Here is a 27,013-nt window from a genome sequence, read left to right as displayed (position 1 = left end):
TTAGTACACAAACCTACCAAGACACTTCCACTGTGACTACCAGACACAAACACTGGAAACAGGTTGTTTGGAGGTCCCTCCAGAAACAAGTTTATTTGTTTGAACTGTCCAGAGCAGGAGGCATACAAAGCGGCATGGCTGTGCATTTCTTGATATTACAAATTAACATAAATATTATAATAAAGTACACCTTTTTTGAACTACGAATTGACACTATCCGCAGAGGCCATTACATTATCTGACAATGCCCACAAAAAACACTTGTTACAACTTAGTAACCAAATTTTGTAATTGTCAACTGTCTCTGACCTAATTTGAAGGAGTTCATGTTATTTGCCCAAATGGCCTACTTTGCAAGACTTGCGTGACTGAATGAATGTACTCTACACGGACAGGGGATACTGCAGTTCTTGGTAGACTTGCTTAATCTGTACACTTCTGATCACACACCACTCTGTTTATTTCATAGACATGACTACCTTAGAACAAACCCCAAACTTCCAGGAGTTGGACCCCAGTAACTTATATCTGACACAAACACTTTTTTGGTAGATACAAAGGCCCAAATCCACTCTATGGATTGTCTTGTTTTGGGCATTCGACATCCACTTTGGGGGTTAGATATCTCCATGTAGTGGGACTGGGTGCTTCGTGTTTTCATTGACTTGATTTCTGAGAGACTCAGAAGTACATAACAGTAAAATAAATGTAAAAAGAAAAACAAAGTTGTGACTTTAATATAGTTTTCAAGACGCTTTCTTCCACCTCATTCAAATTGGTGAAAGTGGAATCTGGCAAAAAAAAAATCTTCCAGGAATTAATTATCCAAATTGTCCTTTTGTGGTCAGTGGGCCTACGTCAGTCTGTGTATTGTGAAAGAAAGAAATGTAAAAAATGTAAAATTCAAGAAGGATTGGAAAATTCCAGAAAGATTCCTTTCGCTACTTTTGTAAATGTTAGAGATACACAGTGTTGTCCATTGAAAATTGCATCAGTTTTATTACCATTTTAAAGTAACTGCATGCATGTGTGTGTGTAAACACAGATCCATGGGTTTTCCCAACTGGATAGCAATTGCTTAATACAAAAATATTGAAGATTTTAGAATTTCTGACGAACAGTAAAAAAATGAATGTTCTGCAATAACATTTCACAATTATAAATATTCAATGGTGCAACATACATGCATCTGATAACATCCATGCTGTAACTCTTACATTGTACATGTTTATCAGTACATAAATTGAATTGTGGTGTGGATCAAACTACATTATTTACAAGACAACTTGACCCCAATTCTATGAATGAACTAAATGAATAAACAACTTTTCAGATTGGACAAATAAGATGATTTAGTTTCATGGGTTTGGTTCTATTTACAATACATGCATCTGTACAATCAATCATGGAAGTTCTTTATACTCATGCTCATTTGAATAATCCTGAAGACTCTCTTAATTGATTCTACCTGCAAAGATTTCATGCTCTTTTCTGCTGCTTCTTAAATCTTGAGGCTCTGTTACTTTTTAATAACTGGATAGAAAAGCATGAGCATATAAACAAAAACTGAGTTAAAGGTTGTTAGAGTTAACAAAATAAAATCCTAATTTTGTTATGAATACACGCATGACTTCGGTCGAAGATTGAGTTAGTAGATAAATTATCATCAAAGAATAGCCTCCCTAGATGTGAATCGAAAATCAGGAGTTGACAAAATTCGATATAGAAGGAATTCTCTGACCATCGCTGGTAATGCAGCCCCATCAACTGTTGTGCTTCTCAGTTCAACAATGAATCCAGACCTTTTTGAGATATCACTCTTTTAGCCTTGTAAATGGCAAACTTGGGAGAAAATATACACCGCATACATACAAGATGGGACCCATGTTGATTGAAGAACAAAAACCTACCATCTCCAGCATACCATACTAGCGCATGAATCAGTTAAGCTATCTTGCACAATCTCAGTTGTCTTTCAATATCTCAGCATCAAGTACTTGTGGGTTATTTTACACAGATTCAAGAACTTTTTTTCTAACGTGGCACCTGCTACATCTGTGTAAGTAAATAAAGATACAAAATGAAACTGTTGCCCACTAAATTCAACCTGTTTATTTCAGTTCTTGTTTTATCAAACGTAGGATAAACCAAATTACTTAGATAATAAATTATGTCATAATTCCTGTCTGTTCTTTACTTATGGATGAAAAAACTTCTTTTTTCTTCAATCTTTAGTGAACCACATCCAAGTAAGTTTATGTACATGTACATACATTAATTATAGTTGAACTTCACACTGTAAATTTTTCATCTTTCCACTTTGTCTCGTATAGCAAGCCAATGCTGCCCTATAAAAGGGCACATGAAAACTTGTAAAAGAGCGGTTACGTTTCTTAATATGTAAACAGAAAAGAGTAACAATGCAGATTGTTACAGACTCACACTATTATCTCATCATATGTTGGAATTGCTGAATTTACGAACAAAAAAAATGTTTACTGAGCTACATTGATGTAGGCATGCAGATGTTTTTTTGCCAATTTGTTCTCTGATCTGTTGGTGTAATTCTTGCTAGTTGAGTGCTTGCTAATGCTCCCGACATGAAGAGCATTGAAGGGTGCCATACTAAATCAGCTAGGATTCAATATGTGTAGTGAAAAAGTCTGTGCACGGCAGGTAGCTTAGCATTGTTAGATTTTTGTAGCAAATATTGTTATGATTTAGAGGATGAAACAAAGAAAGGTTTGTGAACAACTGTAAATCCCCTCAACCAATGATGATTTTCAGTCACTCCGCCGATGAAATTCTGTAAAAGGAACACGTAACGGCTGCCTGGGGAGTGTCTTTCTATAAGGACGGTCTCGTTGGGTTGGACAGTTTAACTGTAGGCCCACTGTAACATCAAGTTGCTGATGAGCAGGAGACTTCAGCTTGTTACCAGTGTCGTGCAAACTACCAGCCATATTCCAAACTCCTCCAACCTGTGTCAATATGACTAACAACCACAAACTGGTGACCTTTCCTTCTGGCCTCTGTTATCACCTCTATCCTCTGAGCTGACCAGCTGAACGGTCATTTTTGTATAGTCTGGTACCAACAGTAATGGACCACTTTGGCCAGCACACTATACGTAAGTTTGGTCGCTTTGCTCACTGTTCGAGTACATGCAGATGTAAGCATCTCCAAGCAATCGATTCATGAGCTCAGTCAGTTGCTTGCTTTCAATCCTTCTCTTGAGTTTGTCCACGTTAACCCAATCCCGGAAGTCCTTGAGGTGACTGATCTGAGGGATGTTGTAACCCGGTTGGTCACCTAAGGAATAAGAATAGGTTTAGAGGCGTTAATTGTAACCAGGGTTGACCCCGCACAACAGACCATCTACACCGCATCACAGCAAGGCCATCTAACAGTACGGTGGTGTTTCCACTTTTAATAGATCAAACACTAACCTTGCCGATCTGCCATACTGTCAAAGAACACCCACTCAGAGTCCTTCTCTCTCCCCGCCTTGACAAACGCCACGTAGTGACTGGTCCGGATGCAGATGACAGCAAACAGGTCCATCAGTTTGAGAGTCAGCATCTTCTGCCGATGGGCATCCACCTGCTCATCTGTGTAACCCTTCTCCATGGTCTTGGAGTAGAAGCTCCTCATGAATTCATCTGGGACCTCAAGCTGAGTGGGCTGATGGCGCTCCCTCTTTGTCCCAACATGCATCTGGGTTAAGACAACGGAGAAGTAGAATGTAAAATATTACTGTTGACACTGATAGTTGCCTGGGCAGGTTGGCGCTGATTTGTGTTATTCACCTGTTGGCCACATTGAATTGAAAGTGAGGTTAACGTTTTTTCATTTTGGCATCAAGGAATAGAAATGAAAGAACTAAAATAAAACTTCATTCCAAATTAAAGTCACTGATGCTCATGAAGACTTTAAAATTTGTGACTTATTACATCTAATGCCCCGTTAAACTAAAGAAACTGAGACATGGATTTCAAAATAGTCTGGCACCACCCCATTCGACAGATTAAATTGAATAAAATTGATTCTGGGAACACAACAAAAATGGCTTATGGGTCTATTCAGCTGATTTTACCCATGGACATTTCATGCCATGCACTCCCACGAACTACCTACTAACATCTGTGGTTCAGTTGTTCTTGTGATTGAGGTTACATAATGACACTAAAATTCCTCCAGGTACTTTAGTCAACTTTGGTCTTTACAGTTTGTGGTACATTCATGATGAAAAATAGCACTGACCGTAAATGTAATGTGTGAATGCCATGTAATGACATTTCAGCAAATGACCAGGGTCTGTAAGATAGAATTTCCAAGGGAGTGAACAGTGACCGAGCAGGAATAATAAACTCTTCCTGGATTCCTGTTCATTAGCTGCCATGTAGTTTCTAAAACTGCGTTTGTTGGGAAATAATGGAACAGGATTTACCATTTCAAAGCAATTTTTACAGTAATTCTTGATGTGACTTGCTTCCACAAATGCCTCCTCCGATTTGCAGGAGTTACACTCAAAGACTGCTAGGTTGCCGCATACTATACATTGCCTGGGATCTGTCTCAAACACAAATACACCAATAAACCTTCAGCATGGAATAAAGACGCATTCAAGGTGAACGGAAACAAAAGTGGACACTGCACGTGTAGTTTGTTCAGACTGGTAGTTTGTTTAGACTGGTTCCCCTTTCAATAGAGTGGTGAGAGAACCTTTCAATACAGTTGTGACGGAAAAGTTGAACAAGATTTCGTTATGATAGTCAGCATCAAATTTGGTCCCAAAAAGATGTCAAATGATAATACATTTCCTGACGCTACTTGGAAAAACATGTCCAAAATACATTTGCTTAGTCTCTTCAAATCAGCCACTTTCCTCAGTTTACAACAAAAGTTTCTGCTGTCACAATAGTTACACGTCGGTCCTCCAACTCCTCTAGAGAGACATTGATATCCTGACAAGCAAATGCATTCCACTTTACATGAAAGAGATTTGCAGAGAAGTCTTTACTCACAGCCTTCGATGATATCGGTGATGTTAAGTTGAAGTGACGGCAAAATACGATTGTACATCTTGTACTCTTTGCCAAATCGGGGCATTTGAACGATCAAGCACGACGGCACCTGCAACAGGAATACGGAATAAATCCCATGTACTTCCAAACTTTGTAGAATTTAAGATACATGTACGACAACGTGACAAAGTGAATGGTGGACTTACTTCAACCAGCTTGAGATCGTGTTCCTGAAATGACTGCAACAGCAGCTGCTCTACTGTTGGTAGTGTGAAAGATTCATCCCTGTCCAGGAATATCTGATAGATGTTGGACTCATCTATTTCTTTGTTACCACCGTGCCTGAAGGGGAGAGAGAAATGTTGAAGCAATGAATCAAGGGACAGTGGTTGCTATGGCAACCATTATTGTCAAGACCTGTCCTTGTCATCTTAGTCATTATCATATTCTTGGTCATCATGATTGTTTTAGGACATCACTATCAAACTCGTTATTCTCACGATAACAGTTGACCATCGTCCATCATGACAATTCTGGGTACAATTTCGACAAGTCACCTGATCTTTAGCTGAGGTCTTGACTTGAAGACCTCTGACAGTAGGGTATGGAGGAATTCTTCAGGGTCTTTCTCTTCATTCATCAGACCTTTGGTGGTGCCCAGATGATCCAGATGCTCCCTGAGCTCAAGAATGCGATCTGCTCGTACAAAACCATTCCTGTTCCCAAATCAAGCATGAGGAAGTCACTGTTACTTGCCCAGATTACTTTGCAAAGAATCATACCACTAAATCCTCTACTGTGCAAGAAACCAACGGCGCATTCCTTGTCTACTTAAGCTTTCAAGGGGTAACAAGCCCTGTGTACATCAGTACTGGATGGGCTCTTCCTTTTTTAATCCTACAATGTCTTCATTTTGAAGGATTAGGGATTTGGAAGGATCTTGGGAAAATTCAGATGAATGTTTTATATCTCTGGGTGCCCATGACAGACCTAGGCATCAATTCTTTTCTTCAATGACAGGTGTGTTATCAATCCCAAGCTGCTCTACCCTCCCTACACAAATCAGACGACTTACTTCCTCAAGGGATTGACGATGCTTTCCCTAAGCGTCTTTTGGACCTTTTCATATTCCTGTAGGTCATCTTGCCCCTGAGTGCGGCGCAGGAGTGGATCAAACACGCTGTTGTAAGCAAACATGCTGAAGAGAGTCGAGTCCAGGTAGCACGAGTTCTGGTCTCCTTGGATGCCCTTCGGCATTCCCAAAAAGGCTGACTCAAGACGAGGAGGAGGATCGACAAAACCCTCAACCACGGGAGACGAATAGCCACCAAAATCTGTCCATTTGCAAAAAAACAATTTTCAGTTGCATATACCAATCAAAAGAAATGAGAGAAAAGTACAACTTCTTGGTATCCGATAAACAGCTACAAAATAATGCTAGAGTTGAGACCCTCACAAGACCAACACAAGACCGGTCACAATTAACAAGGTGAACAATGATAAAAGAATGTTTTTGTCAAAGTTCATTTGACTAGCTTGTGATCTAAATTCCAACTGGAGGTCTTGTCGGGTCTTGTGTAGGCCCTATTAGGTCTTGATGACAAAATTGCCATAAAGTGATGTTGAAGGGTCTGAATGGACCTGCTTGTAGCTGCTCACATGACCTCTGACCCAGGATCATTTCATTTACATATCCAGGCATGCTACGTTACGGAAGTTTACTCAAGACTCATCAGGTCCATCGCTTAAATGGAAGGCAGCCTTCACTTTGAAACCATTTCTTTAGCAAACACAGGTTACCAGCTCACATGTTATGCCATGTATACTGCCAATGACTGGTTCCCTGCCGATTTCTGCGTGTTAGCTCTTGGCAACAGGGCCTTGGCAGCCTTCATGAGGAAGGACACATACCTTCGCTTGTCTGACGCTTTGCTGAACTGAACGTCTGAGCCATGGTTGGAAAGCGGGAATCGTGTTTGCACTGGGACAGGTAGACAAAGATGGCTTTCCTAGGCTCACACTTGAAGTATCGCTGCTTGTTGAATGTGCCGTCTGTTGCTCCTTGTGAAATCGGGGATTCCTGTTTTATTTTGAAAAAATAACCAAACACAAACTCTGAAGTAACAGTCCTTACAAATCAACACAAAGCATATACATTTAGAGGTTTATAATGAATGAAAACAGTCAAAAGTCTTTGGGATGCTTTTAGGAGAGTTACATAGTATTGAACAGTTACAAGGAACTTCAAAGTTACAGTGGACAACACAGCAACATGTCCGCACAGAAATTGAAATCTTCTTTATAATCATTAGCAACTGTTTGTGCTGGAGTTTTCACCCAAAACATTACAGCGCAAAAGATTGGAATCTGATGTATGCAAGTTGCAGATGTAGATTTCAAGGAATCAAGAAAGATTCAATACATGGGTCCTTGAATGTCGAACCTACAATAGGGGAAAGATGGTTCCTGTGCCTACCAGTTCGATGCCGGCAATCTTGCGGTTAGTCTTGCTACCCATTGGCACACCGATCCATCGGATGACACCATAATGGGTCTTGTCAGAAGGCTTGACCTCAACCATGGAGTTGACGTCTAGATCGGGGTCGATTTCCTCAGGAGGTTCCTCGGTGTGGAAAGAGGGGAAAGCGATGCTGGTATCCGGTGGTAGCTGCTTCATTTGGGAATCCTCAACTTTCTCCTCAGCAGCTGGGAAAAAAAAAACAAAGAGAAAGATTGAGATGGTGGATTGAAACACTACCAGTACGCCACAAAGTATGCATCACATGATGTATTTACTGCATAGCAATAAAAACGTTAAACAGTAACCTAGGCAACACTGGAGGAACAACTCTTTCTAAGAATCCTCCAGATTTGTGATCAAAGTAATGTGGCTTGCTTACAAACACAAACATCAAGATCTCCTGCCATTACAATCATGGAATTCCTCCTGATGCTAACAAAAAAAAGACAATGTGATTGCCACACTAATTAAAAACCAGGGCTAAGTGTTGTTGCTACAATGTAATTCTAAAGCCCCCAAAACATAAGATACGGCATTTGTCTGGTCGGAATGCAGAAAAAGATCCCCCTTGGGAGAAAACTTAGAAAAACTGATTGCAGGACTGCAAGGCCCAACCACATTCCATAGTCATACCTCAATTTCATTACACACTGATGATTCATAACTCACTCACTCTATGCATCTAATCATGCATGCTACATGTACGTCGCTCCAAATTTAGAACCCAGCTGTTGGACCTGTACAGTTACTATTCAAGACTGTGATACGTCCACAGAGGGACATTTAAAGTACTGTCTTAAAAGCTAAATATCCTCACAGAAAGTAAAAGAAAACCATGAAAATCATGGCAACGACAAATGTAGTACACATTTTTTGTATCGCTTTTAGTCAGTTGCTATCTACATGACAAAAAAGAAAACTCACTCTTTGCTCCAAATCTGTGAATATTTTTACCATACACAAAAACTTTCACATGTGTGGACTACAGGTAGGTGTAAGGTTTCCAATTGCACAAGGTTCAACATTCAGTCTCATTCAAATAACTCCGGCAAACAGACTTGACAGAAACCAAGCGAAGGTCAAGAGAAGTATTTCTGGTTACCAATATGGCAAAAATGTTGGCCAAGATATTTCTCACTGTATGAGACTTAGAAACACTCCTCCTATCCCTAGGTACTTCCCCATACTGTGTGTAATCAGTAAATATTGAAATGTAACCAACAGTCGAGGAATCTCAATCAACCCTGACATCAAATATTGGAATTGGAGGGTAGAAGACTTTGGAGTTGACCTTTGAAATGACCATGCAATCATGCAATAATAACAGCTTCAATGGATCAGTAGAGTTCCATGAATATTTGAATTTTTCCAGTCAACTCTGCAGTCTAACATTCCCACCATAAAAGAGAAAAGTAAAAACCAACCAAACGGTGAAATGTTCCATTTACATGTCTGAGTGATCATTGTAAACTAATCAAAGTTTTAGTCATTTGATTAATCGGATCGGTCATTGTCACAGAAAACTACAAGATTTACACTTGACTCCAAAAAGTTCAAGACTCTAAAAGTTTTAGAGTTATTTCAAGTGCCAGAAGGACTAACTCATCACCAAATTTCACATTTGCAACAATGAGGATTAAGTACTTACATACACCAGACACAAGATACTGCACTACAGTATGCAACCAAGGCCTCTTCCTGTCGCTGGTTAACATCCTCAACAACGATTACTCACTTCAATCCACAACTTCTTTCCACTACAATTCTATATACCGGTATTGTCCAGGCAGCTCAATGAATATTCAGAGTAAATTCTTTTGACGTATTTCACAAGAAAATCAAAAGTGCCTCCTGGCAGGCCAAGGTATTGCTTCAAGTAAGAGACGAATGCGATAGTAAAAACAAACGTGATATTGCGTTAATTGTTATTCTGAACACGTTGCATCAGAGAGGATATTCCTTTCCTGTTGGTACATGTATCGCTTTTGATTCGCTTCATAAAAGGAAAAAGCCATCATACCACAACTAACGACACGACCTGCACAAACAATACCCCGTCACCATGGATACAACAGGAAGTTGTTGGAAATATGGCACATTACTTTCAAGGATGTCACAACTGATGATTGTTCTCTGACTTTATACATAATCACATGACCATAGTGATTCATGTTCGTGATGACTGAAGTATTTCACGCTAATTATAAACCCTCAATTAGTAATGGATATTTTTACATTCTCAGGAGTTTTCCTTCATAATTGACAGAACCATACTGACCAGCATCTTCCATTATTAAACTCTCGCGACTGAACTCAAGTAAAAAGCCATCCCTGATCTGCTAGCAGAAGATCTCAAGAAAGTTTGTTTCATAATTGATTGACCAACATACATAACCTACGCTGAATTTACATTAATTTCATTTGTGCAGAACAAAGTGAAAGGGAAACACGTAGCTGAATCTGATGGTCTTTTTCAAAACATGAAGCAACAGTAAAAAGAAAACAGAAACATTCCCCAATTTTTACTGAATTTACATGTATGACCACAATTAAATAGAATGTATGTGTCAATTAAAGCCCTAAATTACATCAGTACTTGCAAACTTGTCTGATTTATTTCTAAATGTTTCACATACCAGTGCCACAAGTTTTACTGGGTCCAGCCTTCATCATTACTTCACAGTGCAAACAATGGATGCATGACAGTTTTAACTTCATCATACAAGTGCAAAAGTGTCCGCTGGATAGTTGCCAAAGCTCTTGGTCATTGGACTGTGATCCAGCAACTAACTGCCCCTGTCCAGCTACCCCTTCCATTTTTATCCATCTTGTTCAACCACCCAAATCTCTGAGACATTCAGGGTTTTCCCAACAATCTATACCTGGTTTAATTCTCCCCATCAGAGACATTTTCTGAATTAAATTGTAGGGGCATAACGGGCCGAGAAATTTCTACAGTAATTTGTGTGGGAGCAATGTGGGTGGATGACATTCGTTCTGCAATAACGTGGGATGCTGGCACACCGCTGGAAAATCCTTTATTATGTGTCTGCATGTAATGTACATGTATATGTACAGACTTGAACGTGAATACCTGGAAAATGTACAGTCATTGATGACGATGTCAAGGATTTGACACACACACACATATGGTGGCAGTACATGTACGTGTACACATGTACATGTACAGTACATGCACAGTGCATTCCTACAGTACTCACTGACATCAACTGCGTGATGCAAAGGGCAGGGTCAAACTGGCTGAGTGCACTTTCACAGATCTGAATATGTATGCTGCAAATACTCAAAGCCATATATGATTGGATGCCTTATGATGTACGTAAATAAGAACAATCCTTGGCTAGAGTGAAGCACAGCTGATTGGCTCTAAAAGCAAAGGTCATGAATTATGCAACTTTACTGACTGTGAGTCATGCTTACATGTAGTTATCTGTAAGGTTGGGCAAGCAAAGTTCAGAACAAAATCTGTGTAAGGTGTAAACATCGCACCTCTTAATAACACTGTGTAGGCGTTGGGTATCTCTTTGTAATTTGGCGCTCTAAGTGGGTGGATTTTATTTGGTGTAGGCGAAATTCTGGGCTGAGGTACCCATGAAATGCAGCACAAATTTGATGTAAATCAGAACAACATTGGGCAATAGTCTGAGTTTAGGGGAATGTTTGTTCCTAAAATATGTTTGGTATTGCCAACTTGCCATTATATCATCCATGTCAGTTGATGTGTGAAGGAAATCCTGCAATATTAGGATAACACTGACATTTATCCATCGGACCTGGTTTATGCTCAGTCTAGTTCTCTTTGTTTTGGTGGTTTTAAAAGCAACTGTAAGCATGGTAAGGTAACTAACCACAAAAAACCCCTGATTATTACTAAAAGGAAGTGATGAAAATGTTTTCATCTTTCTGAAGAAAAGTAAATGAACTGTATATGTAAGTTATCAAAACTTGGGAAATATTTTTGACATACCAAATAGAAATTTGGATTTTTTACATTACAAAGTCATTACATGTATTAGTCATTTACAAGAACAGTCATTACCATGAAAATCTTCCATGAACTCAATAAACCTAGGGTACCTGTGTACATGTGCTATGCATTTGAAAAGTTTAAATTGCAAGAAAAACTATCCAGCTTGTGGTATTTACCGTGTTCCTTAGTTCAGTTTCCTGAAACCAAATGTCCTCTTAATAAATTTCTTTATAATGTCTAGTTTCTGTCTACTTTTCTCCACAAAGTTAAAAATTTTGGAAACACCTGTTCGAACCCCTTGGCAATTAGTAGATGGCTTCTCTTATTCACACCTGGAGACCACACACATTCCATGCACATGCCATAAAACCTATCAAGGTGCCTTTCTCTATATATGCGCATTAACACTTGCGCCAAGCATTGCATACCTGTCAAAATCGCTCCCAGGATGTGTTATGTTAGTGGAGTTTATTTTTGTGTTTGTGAAAGTGAAATGCATGAGTGCACTGTGTACAGAACACACCAAAAAAGGTACATATGGACAGGCACCATTACTTTGACCAACCACAAAAATCTATTCTGTAACTAAAAACTATACATATGCCAAAACATAAGGGAATTCCCCACCTTGACAAGTGGGCGGTGCCATGTGTCATTAATGTTCAACTTTTACAAGGTACATGAACATGTACATACTGACCATATACATGTACATGTGACCACTGGTCAATGGCCACAAGTCATTGCTGTGCACTCCCTTGGATTTTATCCACTGACCGTTTGAGGTACAACAACGGATACAAAGAAAGCATGGTAGGTATCACCACACAGGCAAGTCATCATGGGCACAGTGTAATGTACATGTACATGTACATCAGCTAGTCAGAAGTGAAATACATACAGGTCTATGATACATGAATGAAAAAAAGAGCAACCCCGTTATTTCTAAAGAGCAACTCCTTTATTTCCAAAGAGCAATCCTGTTATTTCTAAAGAGCAACCCAACTATTTCTAAAGAGTAACCCATTATTTCTAAAGAGCAACCCAATTATTTCTAAAGAGCACAACCCCTTTGCACAATTGAGACCTGGGCCGTTTTCCAATACTCAACTTCGGCTCCCTCTCAGGCTTCAACTGTTTTTTACTACCTGACTTTGAAGCAGTAAGCGCACTGATTAGTCTAATAGTGCCACAAAACATCAAATAAGATCCGAGAGAGCAAAAAGTTACAGTAATCCAATTTGATTTAAACGCTTCAGGCCCACGATCGGGCATTGGTTTTGGAGACGAAGCCTGAGATGGAGACAAAGTTGAGTTTGGAAAACGGCCCTGCACTGACAGTGCATTATGCATCACTGCCATTGCGCGCAAGCCAGAGTTTCATGTAAACAGCACCAACATGCTTGGTTGTGCTAGCGCCCTCTTGTGGTAAAGCGTGTACACTTATTTTTGCTATGCCACATGCTGTATTTGTTCTGTCTTATGTTTTTCCCTTGAAATATTATGGTCAAATGTTTTGTTCTTTGTTCTTAGTTAAAAACAACCCAACAGGTATAAACAGTCGCTCTAGATTACAGATACCGGTAGTTTGTTCGTTTTGGGGTTTGGGATGTAGTTGTTCTGATCTACAGTACTGTCCGGAATAAATCAATTCAAGTATGTAAATCCCTGCGATCATCCTTTTACAATTTGTGCCTCCGTCTTTCGACAGACGAACCCGCCACAGAATTTGAACCTTGAAATGAAGCAAAGAAACAAAGGACTTACCCTCTACTGCCTTCATGATGTCATCAATCAGAGCAGAGTGACCTCCAACATGAGCCAGGACTTGCAGAAGTTCCTCAATGCTGCGTTCTCCTCCATCTCCGCGACGCTTCCAGCAATCCAAAAGTTGGAAAACCCTTTGTTCATTTGTCAGGTAGTACATCTCAATTTCAACCTCTTCCTCAGAAGGAATATCAAGGACTTTACACAGCTGAGCAAAGTTAACCTTCTTGGAGACTCTCACAAGGACATCTCGATTAACATAGAGTACGGGGTGACCTTTATTTCCAACCAAACAAAAAAAAACAAATGACAAAAATAACAGAGACAAAACATGTTACAAAAAGCACATCAAACTTGAACTGGCTGTCATTAAATGGATTCCTTCAGTTCTTATCTTTATATGGTAGTTAGAAGTCTATACACGTAAAAATAACAACATTTTGGAGTAACTTTGATCAAATTAATGTTGAAACTCCACTCTGCATCAGAATCAAACATACTTTAGGATGATTGATACAAATAAAAATTTCACACCATTTTATAATCAATAACAATTTTGACTTGATACTTTGATTACCCGAGAGACACCAATCCTGACGGTATTGTGGAGACCCACATCCACCATTATGCAGGAACTCATCAATGACCATGTTCATCAATTCATACACTTCTTGTACATTTTGCAAGGATTTTAAAGCTTCCTGGTGAATTTAAGTCATTTATTTGACAAAAAAAAAGCACATCACATCAAATGTAGAACCAATTTTGGCATCGGGAGGTTCACAGCATAAATTTATATGGATTTCACACACAAATAGTACACAACACTTTGATGATGTCAACATATTTTAAGGTTAAACACATGCAGATATATGAGCTGGTTTTACCAAGACAAAAATAAAGTGTTATGTACATGTCATTTTATCTTTAAACTTATTGAAAAGACAGTTGATAGCAAAGATACTTTAGAATACAGACAGTCTATCAAGGCTCACCTTTGTCGTTAGGATATTCAGGATATTCTTCTGTCTTGGCACTTGCAGCATTCTTTCTAGAAAGCTCCACTTTATGTTTGTCTTCCTCAAACGATTCAGCAACTTGACCCAAACCACTTGCTCTCAGTGCTTCCATGAGAAACATAAATCGATCCTTGGTGTAGTCATGGCGTTCCCTCCATTTATTCAGCATGTTGATGATGGAAATAACTTCAGAACCCTTTGTATCACTGAGTTCTTTGATTTCCTCTTCAGAGAATCCCAAATGCAAGGCAACGACGTCCCATACATCTCCAATCAGAGTAGCCAGCTTATACAGCATTTCATCATCAACTCCTGATACATCACAGAAACAAAAAAAAAACAAGGTTATAGTCTACCAATACAAGTTAGGGTTAAGAAGTTCAACAGACTCAAAATCAGGAACATAGGGTGACCACATTGGAATAAATCTCTGTTAAGGTGGCAATTACAACTGTAACAAGAGTTGAGATAACGACCTCTGTGTGTGGCCTCATTAGAGTAGACACACTTTAGTAGACCAGTTAGACATGAAGAAGTAGACAAAGGATGTGCAGCAAATGGAAACAGAGTGTCACAACATGATATAGAATAAGCCTAAACTGGGTCAGAATGGGTCCTTGTTAAAACCAACAAGGAGCAACACCACAACCAAGTATATTGGAGGGCTGGCAGTTGGGGAAAAAGTTCAGATAATTAGGATTTGAGGATACATGGGTATGATGTTGGCTTTTGGCCAACTAGATAGATTCTCAGATAAATTAAATTGTAGAAACCTTGGGTTTTGAAGTTGTAAAAACAATAAAGGAAAACTTAACAGTACTACTCGGAACATAAATTATTTGCACAAAGAGACTACTGGTTCTGGTGACACAAAAAATGGAAAAGAAACCAGAGAGAAAAATATCAAGAACAATTCAGTGAGTTCAAAATTCAGTTCAAAATGATAACAAGAACACTTGGGTTTACCTTGCACCAGGTCACTGGCTAGATCAGGAAGTCCACTCTCTCGAAGTCCTTTGGACAAAGCTCCGAGAACGTCCACACTGCGCGGCTGTTTTCGCCTCCACAGCATCAACATCTGATAGGGCTGCTTGTCTTGTGAAAAGCACTCCAAGTTATGAATGTCCTTGAGGTCTAACCTTAGTGTTGTGGCAAGAATTTTCCAGCTGTGGCCGATCTGGACGGCAAATGAGAGCATAATCTCATCGTCCAGACCTACAAGAGAAAAATGACAGAGGAAAGCACTTAAATAGACACTGTGCAACCTGTCAATCAATCTGCTACATGTGTATGCTACATGCGTTTCAAAAGAAGATGTAGAAACCAGACGATTTTACATGAAACAGAGATGGTAGTCCAAGAGTATTTCAGTATTTATCACAACCGTTTGACCATATCTTTGAAAATCTTCACTGAAGTGAGTTTAATGGATGATATTTGAATAATTTTGTGCAACGTTATTTTCTATCGTGACATAATCTATGGCTGAGTTTACTGATGATTTCTGAGATTCTCTCAATATACTTGGTGAATAAAATCTCACATATTGGCATTTTTGTTTTTTCTTACGACAGCACATCTAACATACTGGCAAAATGCCTGTGAACCATTTTCAATTAAAAACCTAATAAATCAGCTGTTCTCTGGTAATTTTGAAAAAGATTTGCAGTTCCAGGGTTTCATATCTTACAAATGATTTGTGAGATAAATGCAACGTGAGATCATACAAAAGAAAAAAAGCAGTTTAAAAAAATTCAGAACATCCAAATTCATGTTTATCATCTGAAAACTGTACTTCAGATGGCTAAGAAGGATCTGTATGTCCTGTCTCAAAAAGAGTTTCTTACCTCTTGCTACCTCAAGCTCTAGCTGTCTGAGTCCACAGTAATGTAAGGCGTTACTTAGCAACATGATCTTGTCTGAGTTGTGTGACTGTCTGGTCCTCCATTGGGCCAACATCAATCGAACGAATGGCACAGTATCTGAGGCCTTGTCCTCAATTCTTTCCAACTCGGCATCAGAAAAATTCAAAAACATTCCTAATGGTCTGGCCTTATGTGTGGGGATGTTACTGGCTATCTTCATCAGCATGTCTTCATCCAAGCCTGTTCAGGCAACAAATTTATCACTCTTATGTCGGAACACTTCAATGCTTGCATCAACAGTTGTCACAACGTGTAATATAACCAAAGATGTAGATCCAATTGTAGCACAGATATACACATAGTTTGCATTTTCTTGACCCTTATAATAGTGTCCATGAAACTTCCTTTGACACCAAATAGAATCATTTGTGACCTGCTCGATAAAAATGAGTCATAAGGCCATTTTTTCAGTCATTTTATTTCCATTTCTATTAGAAAGAGCAAGCTTAGCTCATTTTGACATCCCGAGGAAAATGGACATTGTGTGGGTGAAATGCATTGACAGTTGCTGGTCCTAGGTTTTGCAGTTTAGACCCAAACGGCCTTTCTTTCACGCCCTAGCTTTGAGTATCAACTTATGTGCAACAAGGTTGTTAAATAGTGGCACACTCAGTCGAGTTTCCCGCTCAAAAACCCTTAAACTTTAGGCATAATTACCTTGCTCCAAGTCATCGGCAAGTTTAATGAAGCCATTAGCCCGACATGCTGCAGCCAATCGGGAGATCTTATCATAACCAATTTTCCTCTTCTGCCAAACTCTCAACATCTCCTCAGCGCGGTCTCTCGATGTTCCCCTTTTGGAAGCAATCCCATAAATTTCATCATTCGACAGGTACAAAGAGTGGGCAATCTTCTCCCAGTCTTTGGAAACTGTGTCTAGAACTTCTTGAACCACATCATCTTCAAGACAATCTGCCGCTCCGGGCCCTGCAGAAACCAAAGATAAACCTGTTTTTTAGGACATAATTGACAATAATGGAACCATTGCAACTACAGTTCACAACTTATTATCTAAGACAATCTCAACTGGTTATTGAATCCTCCAACTTGTCATAATATACCATGGTTTCCATAAATAAACACCTTCTTATCAAATAAAACTTACATTCTCTTTAAAAAATGAGGTGTTCAGTTCCTACCAGAGTTGTAGTAGAGTACTTTTGCCCTGAGTACTAAGTACTGCCAAGTATTTATATTTCAGAGTGCATGAAAGTCCGAGTACTTTTCCAGCCGAGAACAAGTCCTGGTTTTCAAGCACAAGCACCTGTCCCTCTGAGTACGAGTACTTCAAATACTCAAAACAAACAAGCTGTCTGCACCATGGCATTAGTTTTCAATTTTTAAACATTCTCAGTGTTCTTTTAAGCTGAACTATACTCCTACCAACACAAATGACCTGATTGTATGATAGCTACGTACATGTAGGTCACCAACAGTTTCAAATTCATAGATTCTTCCAAAGCTGATAGTCAACATTAGGGGAGGGGCAGGCAACGTGTGCTTACACATGGCCATGTACAGTACATGAAATGTACACACATACATAACATACACTGATTCACCGTCGGTTACGACATGTATCCAGGTAATTCCAGAAATTAGGGCTCCATTTTTGTGTGTCCCTGTCACATCTGACATATGATTTTGTAAGTTCGGAACAGATTTTCTAATTTCCAAGAGTGATGAATTATTGCAAATTACCTGCCAAACAAATAGTAATAACAAAGGTCAGATGTAACAGGGACACAGAAATGTCACACTTTGGGACCCCTAATTTCTGGAATGACCCCTCTGTACTGTGCATGCACAATGGGCATGGTGAAGTCTGCTTTCCAGACTGAACTATTCTTATGCCCATGTTTTTCTATATGCTAGATGGGTCGTCAGAATTTTCAGTTCTAGGCACCAGACTAGCCACACATCTTACGAACACCGTAGTCTTAGGTCCAAGATGCCTTTTGCAGTGCTGTGATCTGTCAGTGCAGTGTGTGGCATATAATGAAATTTACAGTAACAGGATCATTTTTAGGTGTACCAGCCACTTCCTGAAATAGTGGTTCTTCTGGTGATGGTTTGTGTCGTGGAATAAACAGGAAGGTTCTGGAAACAAGACTAGGTACATCCTAGCACTTCGCGTACATGATTGGCTTAGTAAGCCCACAGACGGTAAATGTGTCATTATACATGTATGTAAGTGGTCCTACATGCTGGTATTAGGCCTTCGGTTTGTTGGACCATTCCGAACATCGGTCTACAAGGGTTAATTTTCTTGTATAATTGCATTTTAATGGCTGTGATAAGTTGAAAGATTTTTAATCGAGTACTGTTAATCGAGTACGAGTACCTCAATGCTCGCGTACAATTTTTATTCCAAGTATTTTGCAGCCCAAGTACAAGAACTGTTCTTCAAGTACGAGTACAAGACACAAGTACTTTGAAAATGGTACTCGAGTAGTAATCGAGTATGAGTGCCAAGTACGAGTACTACAATACTGGTTCCTACACTAAAACAATAAAATGAGCAACTTCTGGGTTTGAGCTGTGCAATGAATCTGCCATTCCTGTTGCCCACAACTGACTTCAAGCTCTTCCGGTAATTAAGGCACACCTTGATTAAAACTGATTTATTGGTTTTAAACTACCAAATTATGACAATGACAGACTCACTTGTGTCTAGAAAAGATGCTTTTGCTGTTTCTCCAATCCGACTGGTTGGCTCTGTATACCAGGAGGATTTCGAAGATTCATCATCTCTGCTTCCATTATTCCATTTTTGTTTCACTTTGTTAACTTTACCCTTCATTATACCAATGAGGCTGTCGTGTTTAGGTTTGCTTTCCTCACCATAGTGGTCCGAGATGAGATCCAGTTCCTCTGTTCTGTCCGGACGCATTTCAGTCTTGTTTCCTAATGCTTCAGAGGATGCAAAAATGATACAAAATTTGTGTGATTACAGTTGCCTTGGAAATAGAAAATTAAGCACCCCTATTACCAACTTCTGGGAGGTCTCCATTGGCTGAAAGCTTCCTGACAACATGGCTCACTACACTTCTGAGTAAATTGCTTGAAAAAAGGATAATACGTGTATGTGCTTTGATAAGATATCTCTTGGAAGTCAGTGTGATGTTCTGTTCCGGAGACACGACTATTTTGCTCAAAATTATCTGCAAAAAATTTGGAATGGACATCAGTGAAACCAAGGTTCCCCAATTGATTTCACTTTTGCCAGTGATTTGAAAAATCAGTTGTGTAAAAATTAAGAAGCCAACATCAAATAGTCTGTCTATTCTGTGCACAAGGGCTCCCTCATTGTTGATAAACAGGCATGCTGGGGCTTCCATCAAGCATCACTGGTACCCAGCACCTGGTGCCCATGCAAACTTATGATATGGTGATGAACTAGCATAAGTGAGTTGTGTGTCACCTCAAGGAAAGATTGCTGCTTGGTTTAAAAAAAAAACTGTGCCTTTCATTCACAGAATTGACAAAAGGTATTTCAGAGACTTGTTTGGACTGGAAGTTTACTAACGTGGACAATAGTGATCGCTGAGGTCTCGTCTACCCACTGTCTTCCGTCCTCCCTTGTCTAGTTTCTCGTTGCTTCCATAAGGAGAGGGAGTTTTTCTTGGTTTGTCTCTATTGTTGGCTAAAAAGAATGGCTCAGACGATTTCTTCCCTTTGTTCCTTGCTCTGGAAAAATTGGTGCATTGCTCTTGGACCAAGCCCTCCTCAGGTTTTTGTATCACTAGAAAAGCAAAATGCATGATACTTCATTGTAACAATTTTGTCTTTTATTGTTTTAATCAGCAAAAATGGTTAAAGTTACATACACACCATCACTTCCAGTGTTTTATCAAAATTACAATATGAGTGAGATTTCAAACTGAAGAATTGGTCAGAAAGCATAAATGGTCAGTGTGCTTCATTCTAAAATACCTGAGGTCAGTCCCACTCTTCATGTCAGATCCACAACGGGCGATGAGCACAAGTGCCACGATCAAGGGGACAGGGGTGTTTGGGGCTACTTAAAATTAAAGCTGCAAAAGGCTAACGAAAATATAAAGAGATCCCATACTTTTGTACAAACCAGGTGTACAAAAAAGAAGAGATTCAGGGTCAACATCGAAACTGAAAAAGCTAAATTCTCACACCCCTGATAGAAGTCGATACAAACGTGGTAAAAGGGCCATACAGTCACTGTCACAACGACAGTGATTTAGGTCGTAATTTTGGTCATTGTTGGAAAATTTAGAAACTTGCAACAATGGCTCATGTGTACATGTAGCATCCACATCATTCTTTCCTATAGGGTCTTCAAGAATCTGGGAGGCAAAAAAAGTTGAAATAATCTACAACTTACATGTTGCATGACTACTTTTATGTCAAACACCTTACCTTCATGTACAGATCCTTCCATCAAATGCTCTGGGATTACAGCAGTAGCTGGTATGCAATAGGTGGATACGCCTTCCCTGGGTGTGTACATGTGATGTCCTTCGAACTTCCCATTCCATCTCTGACTGTGACCGTCACTTTGTGTTTCCTACAATAATGGCCAAAAATATTGCCCACTCTCAGGCTTCGGCTTCATGTTTTTGAAGGAATTTCAAACAGGACATTTATATCTATAAAACTACACCTAGGTGTTGATGATATGTCTAAGGGGCTTCAAGCTGGACCAAGAGAGGGCGCTATTTCCTTGGCAAAGGAGGATCTTTTGGTACAAACTACACATTGCTGGTTCATGAATGATTAGGAAATGCAAGTATTGCAGCTGCATCGCTACCAACAAAATGAATACTCCCGACTAACACGGCTCTTTTTGAACGAGGTGGGGATGCTTCTGCTTGGGGCAGATAGGTTGAATAAGCTTCTTACATAATCCGCTTGTATATCAATATCTCAAAAGCTGAGAATAAAATGAACATTATACTCTCAACACATGGTCAAGGGTTTAAGACATTTACATGTACCTACCACTTCAACTATCACATAAGGTTCCGTCTCATTAAATGGAATAGCCATGAAAACCACTTGGCCTTTTTTTGAGGTATTGCCCACTTGGAAGTATACAATCATTCCTTTCTTTATTTCACCAACGCTTGTCATTTCCTCTGGCTTATGTGGTATTTCCTGTTTGACTCCAACATTCTCATAGACACTTTGCTCTGGTGTAGGTGAGGGAACCAACTTGCCGATGGATACAAAGAGTGCGCAGTCAGGATCTGTCTTAAAGTACTGCCTCCTCTCAAACTGACCATCCGATGTTCCTTGACCTCTATATTTACCATCCTGAAAGCAAACATAAGATAGAAGTGGTCGATGCATAATTATATCAGTTCTTATGAAAGTGCTCATGGGGTGTTTCATGCATCCAAAGTTGTACTGTACGTGTACATGTACATGTATGTACTGAACATTCATCTGGCAACTTTTGGACTGTTTTGAAGTCAAACACTGTGATGATTTACACCGTCGAGGGTCGACAGAAGATCTTCAAAGAGTTACGCAATATACACCACATTCATTGTCAGGTCAGACTTGACACATGTAAAGTACATATAGCAGAATACGGTAAAATGACACTAGGGCTGAATCAATTTGAATAATTCACAATTTGAATATACAACCTTCAATTTGATTGAATATTCAAATATTCGGTCGTACATTTTACTCATTGTAATACCTTCTCATATCTGGGAGTATCTCCAGCCATGATTTAGCAAGATTTAGAGACGAACAATACTTCTTGTCTTTTCAAATTTTGTAATGAATAAATTAATTTTTGAATCGTTGTAAGATTTCTGTCACTTTTCATCTGCTTGCAACAAGCTTCCACAGTGCAATTTTTCCCATTTAAAACAGAAGAAAATTCTGGATTTGTTTTCATGAATTTTGCATTCAAATATTCGAATTTGGAAAATAATATTCGACCAACTGCCAACTGCAAATACCAACTGCCAGACGCTTCTGTGAACTGATCACTTGGGTTGAGGAACAAGGCAACCAAGAATGGCACGACAAGTACCAACTGCCAGACGCTTCTGGGAACTGATCACTTGGGTTGAGGAACAAGGCAACCAAGAATGGCACATGTACCAACTGCCAGACGCTTCTGGGAACTGATCACTTGGGTTGAGGAACAAGGCAACCAAGAATGGCACATGTACCAACTGCCAGACGCTTCTGGGAACTGATCACTTGGGTTGAGGAACAAGGCAACCAAGAATGGCACATGTACCAACTGCCAGACGCTTCTGGGAACTGATCACTTGGGTTGAGGAACAAGGCAACCAAGAATGGCACATGTACCAACTGCCAGACGCTTCTGGGAACTGATCACTTGGGTTGAGGAACAAGGCAACCAAGAATGACACGACACGTACCAACTGCCAGATGCTTCTGGGAACTGATCACTTGGGTCGAGGAACAAGGCAACCAAGAATGGCACGACAAGTACCAACTGCCAGACGCTTCTCTGAACTGATCACTTGGGTTGAGGAACAAGGCAACCAAGAGTGGCACGACACGTACCAACTGCCAGATGCTTCTCTGAACTGATCACTTGGGTTGAGGAACAAGGCAACCAAGAATGGCACGACACGTACCAACTGCCAGACGCTTCTCTGAACTGATCACTTGGGTTGAGGAACAAGGCAACCAAGAATGGCACGACACGTACCAACTGCCAGACGCTTCTCTGAACTGATCACTTTGAATAGTAAAACACTTCCCTTCCAGCTAAAAGGTATCAACAACATGTAGTCCATCCCTCAATCTGATTCACCTTATTTTCTCTGATCTAATAAGCCTTTTGTGAGTTAAATTTGAATAATATCCGGTACACTGAGTTCTTTAAACACATGTGAACCCAACAATTTGAATTCTCCATACTATAAAGACACTGTTGCTATATACCTGATGATTTGGGACACTGTTTTCAATAGATAAAAAGGGCACAAAGGAACCAGTCCATTCCAGAGATGGTGGTCATTATACAAAAGCTTGCCCCGAATCACGAGGTATAGCAACAGTGTCTTTAGTCTGGGGAATTCAAATGGTTACGTTTCTATGCAATCAGATAACACAGTGTACCAAATTTTATTCAAATTTAACTCGCAAAAGGCTTAGGTTGTGTCCAAGACAGGATTCCAGAGCTACGACTAGGTCTATTGTCTACACAGTCTCCACACATTTTCAATGGAACGAAGACCTAGACCTAGCTTTAGACAAGAGATTCGGATGCAGCCTTATTACTAAACTTAACTAAAAAACTTTTGAATGGTCTGAAGAAAAATTAAAAAGAAAAATTGTAAATAGCAATAAAAATAATGATACATCAAATTAAATATTATAACCAAAGATCAGTGCAAAAAGTATATTAAGTATCAAGGTTGAGTGCAGACTTACCAATTCCAAGCCAAAAAGGGTTCCCACTTCAGGTGAAGATACAGGGCCAATATATCGAACAATAGCAGTGACCTCTTCATAGGGAGCGGTGCTGTCGGGCCTGTGTAGTACTTTCACTTGTGAGCCTTCTCGCAAGCTGAGTGCATACGATATATGGTCCTTATCCAAGTAAATCTGTAACCGATGTGAGTCTGTGAAAAGTGCCCTCAAAAAATCTCTCTCTTGAGTGGAGATTCGAGCGACTTCTGAACTGTTAGATTCAAACTCCAGGTCACCACTGAGTGGCTTGACAATGTAATGTTTGGTTTCTGTCTGTTTGACACCTTTGACTTTATCCACATATTTCTGTCCAGCGGGTGATACTTCATAACCTTCAAGCAGTGTGCCCTTGAGTATTTTCTTGGTTAAGGGCGTGTGTCGCTGATTAAGTAATGAGGAACTTGGCTTAACTTTGAACTCTTTGTCCACAAGGAGAATAAAAGAGATTTTTTGGGCCTGCGTGGCATGGACAGTGATGTGGGTAGAGGTACTATACCCATCCTGATATGATGCGGCACGTGTTGAAGAACCACTGCCAATCAATCTCTCACCGGAGGTAGCAACTTTGCTATCTCTGTAACCTGCTATCCCTCCGGCACCTGCAACTGATGCTCTCTTGTCAGTGCTTGCCGGATGTCTGCTGGCACCAGTGGACGTGGTGCTCTTGGTAGCAGGTCTGGTACCTGTACTTGGTAGAGTCCGGGCATCTCTGGGTGTCATTGAATTATTCCGGCCAGGATTTGCAGCATTTCTGCCGGTGTTGCCACGATCAGAGCGTGCTGCCATATTGGTCACCGGATACATGCCTTACGTACATGTAACTAACTGACATAAAGTCTGCCTCTATCATCTGCTTGAAGAAAATAAAGCATCATTTCATATTAATGTCAATTTAGAAAATGGGGTAATTAAGCTTAAAAATTTTTTTACAAAGTCCTCTATTATAGCTACTGATGCTCTGGTCTATGGAAAAGACATTTGCACAGACATGTCTCCGACTCAAAACATCAACATCTCTGTCTTCAACTCTTCACAGGGCATACATGTACATGTTCCAGCAGATAGCCCGTCAAACAACTACATGTAGAGGTCTTCAAATGTGCCACTTCTAAAGAAAACCTTGGAAAGAGGTCCAAATATGGACACCACTTGGCACCCCATGCACAAACCCTGTGAGACTGGTTGGAAAAATTCTAAGCGTTTTCTGAGTAAATAACTTGGTTTTTTCCTTCCTAAATTTGAACTTTTCTGAACATTTTTTGCTTTCTGATGGCTAACAGGTCACTGTAGGGAATAACTCTTCCCAAAACCTTCAACTACCTCGCACGCTAGGTCAATTTCTCCATGAGTCTGTAACAAAAATGTACTTCACAAGGTCCAAAATAATTCCTTTCTTTATAAAGACTGGTGACATATTGGGGCATGCCCACCTGTGTCAGAGACATTGGGCAAGCCCGAAGTAAATCATGGAAAAAGTTGGAATGCAACAATCGCACACTATGCATCACATTGCATGTTCTTTCCAATGTCATGAATGTGCAGTTTCAGAAGATTGCTTCAAAAAGGGAAGTTACGTCAGAGATTTCATACAGAGAACAGAATGTGGTAACAATCATGCTGATAAGCTGATCGAACTTATATCCACACTCGGTGCACATCCAACAGCATATCAAAAGATTCCATTTTCAACCAGGTACTTTTTGGCAGAAGAAACAAAGCCTAAGTTTGTACAGCCCATTACTGGTACCAGAAACTGCGACCAGATGCCTTGCTCAAATAAAAAGTACATTTGTAACACAGGGTCATGATATTTAGTGTCAACAAGCGTCAACAAAGTGTCAACAAGTTATTCCAGCATATTTAAGGAAATACTTTTTATCTGCAATGTTAATTAGGCTCCTACATATCAAACTAAGTGTATCATATCTATCTGAAATGATATTAGAGTGTTGAAATTTGAGTGACAAAATCGTGCCTGTTTGTGCAGTCCGACCAGCCGCCATCTTTTTTTCGCATGGATGGCAGAGGAAAGGAAGATGGCAGCTCCCATACATCGTAAAAAATTTCATTTTTCTGCAAGAATCTGGAAGCAAATTCAGTGTTGCTTTTACACAATGGCAAGTGTTAGAGTCTCTAAAATATGATAAAACCACTTTTAAATCTGTAGAGGGTATTTTCAGGCTGTTGACGCTTTGTTAATGCTACTTGTGCTTGTTGACGTTTACTGACGCTAAATAGCATGACCAGTAACATATGGACATGTATGTACATGTACATGTATGCAGCCTAGGCAGGCTACATATCCATCGTGTAACATCTGTGACCGCATACATGTAGTTGCCAGGTCCCTACTTTTGCCACCTATTGTCAAGTCTGATTGGTTTTCACAGTAAGTCGCCAAGTAAGGGACCTGGGCCTGACAACTCTGGACGTTAGTCATGGAGTTTTGCTATTAAAAATAAAATTAGGACTTAATTTGTTCATATTTAAAGTGATAGAGGCTGCAGTGTGTGCGGAGCAACTATAGAATACAGGGCCAGCCCCTACAATCACTGGCTACGATGTCGCATTGGATGGGAGTGACTCGTGGAGGAAGTTCAAATTGAGTATCCGGTTGGTGGCTACATGGTAATGATGTCGAAAGAGTTCTTTTTGAGAACAAAGCAACACAAATGGAGATGGTCGAAAAAAATCTAAGTCCAAACCGAGTGGCCCTGTTCCGCGTGTGCAAAATCACACTAAGTTATTTTAACTTCTTTCTTAAATTTAGGGACAAGTCATAGGCCTCACTTTAGGCCTAGGACATGTGTAGGAATATGAATGATGAAGACATTGAAAATCATGCCCTTGCTGTTTTTCCACCATGTTTATGTTTTTGTCATTAACAATCATGACAATTAATTCACACATTTTTCATGTTTTTACAAGTTTCAAGAGACGTCTGTACCCAAACTGAAAATCAGAGCAACACTCTGATGGGAATAACGACGTAAAGTCTGGAAGTCTTAGCTAAACTCACCTGAATCAGGAAAAACGGCGTTTTTATAAGTTTTATTTTAAGGCAAGCGAAATTCCCCTTTTCGCGACATCATTTCCGGGGGAAGACCCTGATGTCATGAAATCAAGAACACAAGGAGGGCGCTGTTTTCAAACTATTTGCCCCCCCCCCCGCCGTTCGGCGCCGCTGTAAATAGAGCGCGTTCATCATCGATCTGATCTACAGTGTAGTTTGAAAGACATTTCCAGATGTTGGAAACACCAGCATTAATAAGCTTGAGTCATTTGATGACATTGGCCCTACAAAAATGCATGTT

The 27,013-nt window shown here is 39.8% G+C and overlaps 1 protein-coding gene across 2 annotated transcripts; it reads right to left on the bottom strand.

Moving 5' to 3' along the window:
• Positions 1-63: 63 nt before the first annotated feature.
• LOC110974701 (uncharacterized) lies at positions 64-26,833 on the bottom strand. Of its 2 annotated transcripts, none has more exons than XM_022226495.2 (20): positions 26,719-26,833; positions 23,661-24,549; positions 21,228-21,542; positions 20,646-20,793; positions 19,780-19,995; positions 18,918-19,163; positions 16,908-17,177; positions 16,173-16,430; positions 15,292-15,540; positions 14,302-14,637; positions 13,307-13,582; positions 7,504-7,733; positions 6,939-7,107; positions 6,103-6,361; positions 5,585-5,743; positions 5,234-5,369; positions 5,028-5,136; positions 4,451-4,572; positions 3,450-3,717; positions 64-3,312 (listed from the first exon to the last, which is right to left on the bottom strand). In XM_022226495.2, exons 2-20 carry the CDS (start codon positions 24,501-24,503, stop codon positions 3,125-3,127), a joined length of 4,797 nt encoding a protein of 1,598 aa, XP_022082187.2. In that variant the 5' UTR covers positions 24,504-24,549; positions 26,719-26,833; the 3' UTR covers positions 64-3,124. The 2 variants fall into 2 exon arrangements, with proteins under 2 accessions (XP_022082187.2, XP_022082188.2); XM_022226496.2 differs by having other exon boundaries at positions 19,095-19,163.
• Positions 26,834-27,013: the final 180 nt, after the last annotated feature.

This window comes from Acanthaster planci, linkage group LG06 (genome assembly GCF_054643075.1).
Source record: "Acanthaster planci isolate LZ-2023a linkage group LG06, COTS_SCS, whole genome shotgun sequence".
NCBI lineage: Eukaryota > Metazoa > Echinodermata > Asteroidea > Valvatida > Acanthasteridae > Acanthaster > Acanthaster planci.
Note: the sequence above shows the minus strand (reverse complement) of the source record. Positions and strands in the feature narration are given on the sequence as shown.